The sequence below is a fragment of the Dasypus novemcinctus genome, chromosome 11, assembly GCF_030445035.2.
Source record: "Dasypus novemcinctus isolate mDasNov1 chromosome 11, mDasNov1.1.hap2, whole genome shotgun sequence".
Taxonomy (NCBI): Eukaryota; Metazoa; Chordata; class Mammalia; order Cingulata; family Dasypodidae; genus Dasypus; species Dasypus novemcinctus.
Window position 1 is genome coordinate 47,948,276 of NC_080683.1, and position 10,421 is coordinate 47,958,696.

Consider the following 10,421-nt stretch of genomic DNA (forward strand, 5'->3'; position numbering starts at 1 on the left):
AAAGCCCTGGATATCAATAGTGACTTTAAATGTAAATAGGTTAAACTTTCCAGCAAAAGGCAGAGATTGGCAGAATGGATAAAAGAGCATGATTCAACTATATCCTGTTTAAGGAGACTCACCTTAAATTGAAAAATACAAGTTGGCTGAAAGTGAAATGATGGGGGAAAATGTGCCAGGCATGTAGGAATTAAAAGAGTGCTGTGGTAACTATATACTATTATCTATCAGAAAAAAATGATTTTAAGTAAAAAACAGATACAGGGGACAAAGATGATCATTATACACTGATAAATGGGACAATTTAACAAGAAATAACAATTATAAAAATATACGTAACTATATATGTTTTATAAATATATAAAAGAGAATATGAATAACAAAACTCACACATGAAAAGGGGGACATTACTACTGATGCTGCTGAAATAAAAAGGATTGTAAGAGGATATTATTAACAACTATAAGCCAATAAATTAGATAACCTATATGAAAAGTACAAATTCTTAGAAATGCACAAATTACCTATGTTGCCCCAAGAAGATTAGAAGATCTCAACAAATCAGTTACCGGTAAAGAGACTGAATCAGTAATGAAAAACCTCCCAACAAAGAAAAACCAGGAATAGATGGCCTAACGAGAATTCCACCAAACATAACTCCAGTTCTACCCAAACTCTTCTAAAAAATTGAAGAGGAGGGAGTCCTCTCTAACTCATTCTATGAGGCCAACATTACCCTCATACCAAAGCCGAATAATTATACCACTAGAAAAGAAAACTACAGATCAATATCTCTTAAGAATATAGATGTAAAAACCCTCATCAAAATATGAGGAAACTGAGTCCAACAGCATAGTGAAAGAATTTTATACCATGATCAAGTGGAATTTATCCCTGATGTGCAAGGTTAGTTCAGTATAAGAAAATCAATTAATTCAATAAACTGCATTAAAAAAATAAAGGAATAAAACGGCTTCATGAGGGGAATAGATGTAGCTCACATGGTTGAGCACCTGCTTCCCATGTACAAGGACCTGGATTTGATCCTCAGTACCTCCTAAAAACAAACAAACAAAAACAAAGACCCCACATGATCATCAGAATCAATGCAGAAAAGGTATTTGACAAATTACTACCCCCTTTCTTGATAAATAAACATTTAGAATGCAAGGAATAGGATACTCCGTCAACATGATAAAGGGCATGTATAAAAAGTCCACCACTAATATCCTACTTAATGGTGAAAGACAGAAAGCTTTCCTCTTCCCTCCAAACTTTCACTCTTGAGATTAGAAACAGGACAAGGATTATCACTGTCCCCACTGTTATTCAGCATTTTACTGGAAGTTCAGAAATGAAAGGCATTCCGATTGGAAAGGAAGAAGTGAAAGTTTCCCTATCTGCAGAAGATAAGATCCTGTATACAGAAATTCCTAAAGAATCCACAAGAAATTTCCTAGAGCTAATAAATGAATTCAGTCCAGTGGCAGGATACAATAACAGTGCACCCAAATCAGTAGCATTTTTGTACACAGGCAATGAGCAATTGGTAGACGAAACAAGAATAGAATTGTATTCACAATAGCAATTAAAAGAATCAGATGTTTCTGATTCTTGACGTGAAATAAAGGATTGGTAAACAGAAAACTGTAAAACACTGGTAAAAAGAAGTCAAAGAACTAAAGTGGAAGGCTACTCAGTTAATTGGGAAGGAATAGTTTTTTCAACAGATGGTGCTGGGAAAACTGGATTTCCATTTGCAAAGAAAAGGAGAAAAAAGCCTTACACCATATACAAAATTCAAATCAAAGTGAATCAGAGACCTAAATATAGGAGCTAGAACTATCAAACTCCTGATGAAAATATAGGGGAGCATCTTCAGGATGTTGTATTAGGCAGTGGTTCCTTAGACTTTACATTCAAAGCACAGGAAACAAAAGAAAAATAGATACATGGGAACTCATCAAAATAAAAAACTTTTGTTCTTCAAAGGACTTTATCATGAAAGTAAAATGATAACCTACACAATGGGAGAAAATATCCGGAGTCCACATATCCAATAAAAATTTAATATCTATAATATATAAAGAAGTCCCTCAACAACAAAAAGATAGCCCAATTTAAAAATGGGCAAAAGAGTTGAATAGACATCTCTGCAAAGAAGATATACAATTGGCAGAAAGCACATGAAAAGATGTTCAACATCATTAGCCACCAGGGAAATGCAAATCAAAACCATAATTAGATACCATTTCACACTCATTAGAATGACTGCCATTTGAAAAAATCACAAGTGTTGGAGAAGATATGGAGAAATAGGAACCCTCATTCATTGCTGGTGACATTGTAAAATGATGAAGCCACTGTGGAAGACAGTTTTGCAGTTCCTTAGTAAGCTAAGGATAGGACTACCATATCACTCAGCAATCCCACTACTAGGTATACACCCAAAAGAATTGAATGTAGGTCCTCAAACAGATATTTGCACACCAGTGTTCATAGTGTCATAGTGACATTATTCACAGTTGCCAAAAGATGGAAGCAATCCAAGTTCCCATCAACTGATGAATAGAAAAATAAAATGTCTATCTACTTACAATGGAATATCACTGAGCCAAAAAATGGAATGAAGTCCTGATACTATTAACAACATGAATGAAGACATCATATGGAGTGAAATAAGCCAGACACAAAAGGACAAATATTGTATGATCTCAGTGATTTGAAATAATTTTAATAAGCATACTCATCAAGGCAGAATCTATAATACAGGTTATCAGGGGGTGGAGTGGGGTTGAGGAATAGGAAGTTCTGCTTAAAATGTGTAGGGTTGGGGGGCAGATGTGGCTGAAGCAGTTGGGTGCCTGCCTCCCACATGGGTGGTCCCAGGTTCAGTTCCTGGTGCTTCCTAAAGAAGGCGAGCAGACACAACGAACAGACAAGTATACGCAATGAGCAGATAGGCAAGGGAGCCATCTCAGTTGGTGGGGGTGGGGTGGGGGATTCCTCTATCAAGTGATGGAAAAGTTTTGGTAAGGGATGGTGGTGATGGTAGCACAACATTCTGAATACAGTGAACAGTACTGAAATATATATATCTGAATGTGACTCAAAGGGAAAATGTTAGATTGTATATATGGCAACAGAATAAAAAAATTTTTAAATCCATAGAATTAAAATACAAAATGAAACCTAAGTCAAACCACTGACTATAGTTAATGGTACAGTTATAAAAATATGCTTTTATCAATTTCAACAGGTGTTCCATACCAATACAAGGTTTTGGTTATATGGTAGTATATGGTAATCCCATATTTTATCATTATTGTTCTGTAAACTCACAACTTCTCTATAAAATAAGAAAACATATACTTGAGCATAAATGATATGCTAAGATAACTTGGGCCTTACAAAGATTAGTAGAAGAAGTTTATAAGGGAAAAGATTTACTTTGAATACATATGTTATAGTATTTAGTAAGGCCAAGAAAACTTGGGTGGCATGTACCCTTGTTTCAAGACTGCTCTGTCTGTAAAGTAAATAATGCAAATTATTGCTTATGTGTTCCAGATAACTGCATTTGCTTGTATTTTCTGAAATCCATAACATTGTCTGCCTCCTTTTTTACTTAGTGCCACATTATAGTGCTTTACTAATCACTTGTATAGAAACCGATTAGAATATTCAGTTAGTGAAGTATTATGATTAATAACTAACACATGGATGCTCTGGGCTAGATGAAGTTTCTCTGCACCCTCAGGTACTAAATCTTAGAAGAAATACGTAGCAGCTTTTAGTTTCTTTACTTGTCTTGATGCTAAGTCAATTATGGGTCTAGATTCTGTGAGTGAACCCATTATATCTGTGTGGGAAAGGTTAATTTATACCCCGTGTAATTTTTTTTTCACCCATGTACTTTTATCTTTTTTCAGTTTCTTACAATTTTATCTTTTCTCATGGAGTTCATTAATCCAGTGAACATTGATTGAATTCTTATTTTGTGCAGAGTTTCTGTATGCTGGGAAAACTAGTGACTAAATCTATATTTCTGCTCCTACAGAGCTGGCAATATAATGGGTGGGGAGGGAAAACAGATTAGTAGAAATAATAGCAAAAAAATAAAATGAGTTCTAATAGAAGTATTGATAAAGGCATTGAAAACTCAGCAGGTTGCATGATTAGCCTAGAGTGGGCATAGTCAGTTTCTTTTGAAAGAATGGTTTAAATTCACCAGATAGATAGGGAAGGTTTGGTTTTAAAGAGAATAGCATATTTAAGTGACCTGCTGGTGAAAGAGACAACACCCAGAAGAAATATATCTCTTTAAGGTAAAGTTGGGTTGCAATTAGACTGGAGCATCAACTGAGCCTTTGTTTGCCAAGAAATGGGGCTTAGGGTTTTTCCCTTAGCTACTAGAATCATTGGAAGAGTTTAAACATTAGAATGACAGATTCACATTTCTCGTGTTTTTAAGATCTATTTGGGGACAGTGAGGAAGGATTTGAAGGGAATAAACTTGGAGTTGAAGGAAATCGGTTTAGGCAGGAGATGACCATCTGAACTATAACAGCATTGGGTTTGGAGAGGAGGGAGTGAATTTAAGAACGATTAGAAAGTAGAATTTACTTGAATGAGAAGAAGGAGGGATAAGGAATAGTCAACAATAAATTAAACTTCTGGAGTTGCTGTCCAGGAAAATAGAGCTATTAGAACTGTACATAGGTGGAGAAGGTGATAATCACTTAATGAAACTCCGTGTGATTACACTGAGGAAGAATAGTTATATAGGTTTCTTGGGACAATATTGTATATGAACTCACAGGTGTTAATTTTGATTTGCTTTTTTCATCTTATTTTAAAAATCTAAAGATGAGGGAATATTAAGGACAGGAAAATAGGACAATTTAACAAACTGAGGATTGTTCACGTGTGGCATTTTGGTTTGTAGATTCCTTAACTTTTATTTTAGAAATAGGTTTGGTGTCCTGCAAACTTAAAATTTGCTGTTAAGCAAGAGCGATTATAGTAAAGTATAACTTAGTGTTTTTGAGTTTTTCACATTATTCAAAAATTCTAACTAAATCTTTAGTCTAAATTATTAAGTGTACATTTAAAAAATAAGAGGGAAGCAGCTGCGGCTAAATCAGTTGGGCTCCTGTCTACCATATGGGAGGCCCTTGGTTCGCGTCTTCGATCCTCCTTGTGAAGGCAGGTTCGACCACATACTGTGGAGAGCCGCCCAGCCCACAAAAGCACCACAGAGAGCCGACTCAGCAAGGTGACGCAGCAGAAAGGAAGACAAGCAAAAACATGGAAGAGTATGCAGCAAATGGACACTGAGACCAGAAAACAAGCAAGCCACTGGGGGGTGGGGAGAGTGTAGGACAAAGAAAAATAAAAAAAATAAATACACAGAAGAGTGCACAGTGAATGGACAAAGAGAGCAGACAGCAAGCAAAAAGCCATGGCGGGGGCGGGGGAAATAAAGAAAAGTAATGAAGAAAATTGTTTTGATTGCTTGAACTTAAAAAAAAAATTAGGTTGGGATTAGTTTAATTTCTTTTGTCTAAACAATTATATCCAATGTTTGAATTCAAAATTTTCTCATTATTCATCTAAGAATAAATACCTTGAAAAGAAGGATACATGTGTAGTTCAGTGTAGAACGTACTTCTGTGGCCTTAGTAGCACAGAATAAACTTCGGAGAATATTGGTATACCTGATAAAGTGGTGCACAATAGGGGGAATCTGAGGAATAATTAGTAGGCAAGTGTGTCCAAGTGGCAACCAGCTCTGACTTAAGGTTCTGGGTTTTCTGTATTGTAGATGTTGAAACATTAGCTTACTTTAACTAAAAGTTAATGTTTTAGTTTATAGAACAGTATTTTGATCATGAGGAATTTATAAAATTTAACTTTAGTACTTTGATTTTTCCTCCTTCTATTAGAACGTATAATGAAGAAAACAGAAGAATCAGAATCACAACTGGAGCCTGAAATTAAGAGGAAAGTGCAACAGAAACGTCACTATAGTTCATATCAGTCTCCTGCCTCTCTGTCACCTGCTTCAAAAAAGTGTTTAACAAATTTAGAGGTGGGTAGAGAAAGTATTCTTTCTTGCTAATCAAAGAATATCTTTATTATTTTTAGTTCTTACTAAATTCTAAATGACCTTTTATCAAAGTACTAGAAGACACCAAGAGGTTAATTTAGGCAAACTTTTCTGCTTTCAGAGAGCTCTCTTCTACTTGTACAGAACAATATTACTGGGAAGTAGATGAGGTTCAAGCAGTTGAGTGTCTGTTTCCTACATGGGAAGTCCTGGGTTTGGTGCCTCCTAAAAGCAAAAATAAGAAGCAAACAAATGGAAAAACCAACTCACAGGAGCTAATGTGGCTCAGTGTTTGAGCTCCAGCTTCCTACTTAAAAGGTCCCAGGTTCAATCCCTAGCTTTAGTACCTCAAAAAAAAATTTTTTTTTTTCTGAAAGGGCTTTATTAGTACTTTCCTGCAACACACTGCTAATAATTCCTGTCTACAAGAATTTTTTAAAAAGTTATTATAAATTTACAGAAAAGTGAAAAAATAGTAGAAAGGGTACATATACACATATCCTCCTACTAGATTTCCTGGTTTTCCACATTTGCTTTATTGCCCTCCCTCCGCCGTCTTCCCCCTTACTTCTCCTCCTTTCCTTTCCAACCCCTTCTGTGTGTATGTGTTTTCTCCACCATCGGTTATAAATTGCCAGCATTGTGTCTACTTACCATTTAATATTTACCCAGTGATGAAAATCAGGACATTAACATTGTTCCAATAGTACCATCTAATCCACAAACACTACTCATATTTCATCTAAATAGTCATCTTTATGGGTTCTGGATCTAATTGCATTGTCATGATTCTTTAGTCTTCTTCAATTTGGAAGAATTCCTTAGTCTTCTCATGTCTTTTATAACCTTGATATTTATGAGATGTATAGGCTCCTTACTTTGTAGATTTCTTCAAGTTTGATTTGTCTGTTTATTCATTATTTATATATTTTTCAAGAATACCTCAAAAGTGATGCTGTAATCTACTCATTGTATGTTATCAAGAGGCATGTGATGTTGATTTTCATGTTTCTGGTGATGTTTTATCTTGGTACAGATGTTTTCTTCTAGGTTTTTCCACTGTAAAATTATTTAATAGGCATTTTTATGATTATGATTATCTATTAAGATTTCTACTGTAAAGCAGAGCTTTCCTTTACTCCCCCATTTACTTATGTGTTCATTTATTTATGTCAACGTGGACTCATGGATTCTTATTTTACTCAGAGGGTGATAGTCTATAACCATCATTATTTATTTTGATGCTCTAATTGTCCCAAACTTGGCCCATGGGAGTCCCTTCAGCCTGACTTGTTTCTTTGTGACACATTCCCATCATTCTCTGAGCACTTCCTTACTTTTTGGCACAAGAAGTGGTCTTTTATTTTCCCTGTCCCAGCATACCTTTCTCCAAAGAGCCATTGTTGCTTTCAGTGGAGGAAAGATATTTGTACGCTAGTTGTGTTCATTGCTACTAGGACATCATTTCTAGGTCCTTTCAGTGACAGAGCTAGAAAATATGCTTGCGTGTATTTATCAGTATTTATTACTTATTAAAATCCATGAGTTCACATTAGTAATTCCAGTCCAGTCCAACAGCACAGTGTGTTTTTTTGTTGTTTTTTTTTTTAAGATTTATTTTTTATTTTTTTCTCTCCCCTTCCCTCCCCAACCCCCCTGTTGTCTGCTCTCTGTGTCCATTCGCTGTATGTTCTTCTGTGACCGCTTCTATCCTTATCAGCGGTACCAGGAATCTGTGTTTCTAGTTATTGCGTCATCTTGTGTTAGCTCTCCATGTGTGTGGCGCCATTCCTGGGCAGGCTGCACTTTCTTTCGTGCTGGGTGGCTCTCCTTACGGGGCACACTTCTTGTGCGTGGGTCTCCCTTACGCGGGGGACACCCCTGCGTGGCACGGCACTCCTTGCGCGCATCAGCACTGCGCCAGCTCCATACAGGTCAAGGAGGCCCGGGGTTTGAACCACGGACCTCCCATGTGGTAGGTGGACGCCCTATCTGTAGGGCCAAGTCCACTTCCCAACAGCACAATGTTTATTTTAACCTTTCTCACTTTGCAGTTTCGTAACTCCCTTCTCTGGCAGTGAGAAACCTGATTCCCAATATCCCCAATTTATTTACTTATTTTCTCAGTTTCCCTTTACGCAACCAGCCTCCTGGCATGCCATCCTAAGATTGGTAAAAGACACACAGGCATTCCAGAACCCCTCACCCCCCACTTCCCCATGTACCCACATATTCCTTGGCCCAGGTAAAAGAGCAGGAGGAAGGAGGAAAGCTTTTCCCTAGATACATTTTCTTTCTTCCACTGGTCATGCCAACTGAAGCCTCAAAATATTTTCAGTGCCTAAACTTAAACAAATCTTCCCTCTTTTACTCTTTACTCACATGCCATTTGTTTGGTTCTCTGCTTAGTGGAGATGAGATAAAGGATAGCTTGTAGCCAGCTTCTGTATAATCCATTTTTCTCAATTTTTCCTCCATATATACAGTCTGTGAACTTCCAGATTATGTACAGTTTATGACAAGATTTTTGCCTCGTTTTAAAGAATGGTATTAAAAATCTTTAGGTTATCTAATATAAATTATATTGCCTAACTGATTTCCCATCACAGAGAACCTCATTATGCCTATTAAGTGTTCTTCATTATTTAATTGTGAAGACTGGCCGATAGTATGTGATAATGTGATATGTGATTTGGATTTTTTACTTTATGGAAGTCTTCCACTGGCCGAAAGAGGGAAAATGAGTCTTTAATCAATCTTTTTCCCCCCAAAGAAATTATAAATAATAGTAAACGTCTTATGAAAATTTAGTAGTTTACATATTCTTTACTGAAAGTAATTTCTTTTTTAAGTAATTTCAAAGTGTTGAGATTTTGGGTTTTAGATTGTTCAGTTGGTAAAATTCTTAATCTCTAGTTTTTATTATGAAAATATATTACCTTATTTGGTTCTGCTGATCAGCATTTTGTTCCTAATTATTGTAAAGAGTTATTATGTTTCTTAATTGGTAGAAGACATATGCTAATTGCTCAGGATATATTTCCTTCTTTATTTTTTATTTTTTAGCCAAAACTTATTTATTCAGACCAAAATATGGAACATATGTTTGTATATGATGAGAACATTTCTGGAAGCGTACATACCAGACTCTTTTGTTGTTGTTGTTTTTGTTTTTTGGGCTTTTTACTTTTTTTTTGTAATACATAGATCACACAAAACCCTTCTGTATTTTAATATAGAGATTTTAATAATAGGGATGTACTTTTTGCTTTTTGTATGTTTCAGTATCAGTTTTATAAAAGGAAATATCTGAAAATAATGCTTTTCCATGGAGTTCTTTTCATTAAAATATGTCCTATTTGCTTTTATTATAGACAGTAAAGTATTAGAGCTAGTCAGTGCCCAACTTAATCATATCTTCAGATTCTTAAAGACAGTTGCTTATATATAGCCGACTCCCACTGCCAGAAATAGATTCTAACTCCCATATAAATGAACACCTTTGAACATTTTTGGCATGCCTCAGAATACTTTTAACTTAGGTATAGGTGGAAATAGGTCTTTTCTTATCATGAAAACTCAGTTTACCAGTAGATTTTGACTTTTCTTAGAAATATGGATTATGGGGTAGTAGATCGGTAGGGACTACTACTTTGCTTATGGGTTTCCCTTTCAGGCCCTGGGGGGATACAGTCATCCATCCATTTCATTTAAACCCCCCATTATTTCTTTCCTTTCTATTGTTAATAAGCTAAAATATAGGAGTCAGATACTCTGTCCAATAATTGTGTTAAGGAATTATTTGCATAGTTTATGTGCTTCCTGTGCATTCTAAATATAGAGGGTCCTATTGAACGTGTTATGGGAAAAATAATTTCCTTGTACCTAGAATCGATAAGAAAATATAAATGAATTATCTGGCGTAGATTATAATAGACTGTTATTGGTCATGTTGGGCAAAATAAATTGTCAGTTTTCTCATTTGTAAAACAAGGAAATAAGAATAAGGCAGTGGTTTTCTGACCTTTTTAAGTATCTTTTTTTTTTTCAAGGTGTATTTTTTAGTAGTTTTGAAGTATAATTTTATGTACAATAAAATGTATAGAACTTGTATTCAGTGAATTTTGAAATTTATATATACCCTAGTAATTATATGTAACTGCCACTCACATCAGGCTCCCGGAAGCTGTAAAATAATTTTAAACAGCTATAGTTTAAATAGTGGCACAGGATATAATATCTTACACAGTGAAAGAAATGACATTTTGAAATAGAATTGTTGAATCTCTTACCTCATATATGGATCTAG

General features: G+C 35.4%; 1 protein-coding gene and 1 long non-coding RNA gene across 27 annotated transcripts in view; one reads left to right on the forward strand and one right to left on the reverse strand.

Annotated features, from left to right (window-relative positions):
* The window catches only part of SENP6 (SUMO specific peptidase 6), a 146,870-nt gene that overhangs the window by 95,741 nt on the left and 40,708 nt on the right, over window positions 1-10,421 (forward strand). For all 25 annotated transcript variants that reach the window (XM_058307061.2, XM_004464255.4, XM_012527447.4 and 22 more), the window contains one exon: window positions 5,949-6,094. In XM_058307061.2, coding sequence (XP_058163044.1) covers window positions 5,949-6,094 — 146 coding nt within the window. The remainder of the gene's footprint in view (window positions 1-5,948; window positions 6,095-10,421) is intronic.
* Window positions 2,708-10,421, reverse strand: part of LOC131280406 (uncharacterized) — a 77,938-nt gene continuing 70,224 nt past the window's right edge. For both annotated transcript variants that reach the window (XR_009187957.1, XR_009187956.2), the window contains exon 5: window positions 2,708-7,171. This is a non-coding gene — a long non-coding RNA (uncharacterized lncRNA). The remainder of the gene's footprint in view (window positions 7,172-10,421) is intronic.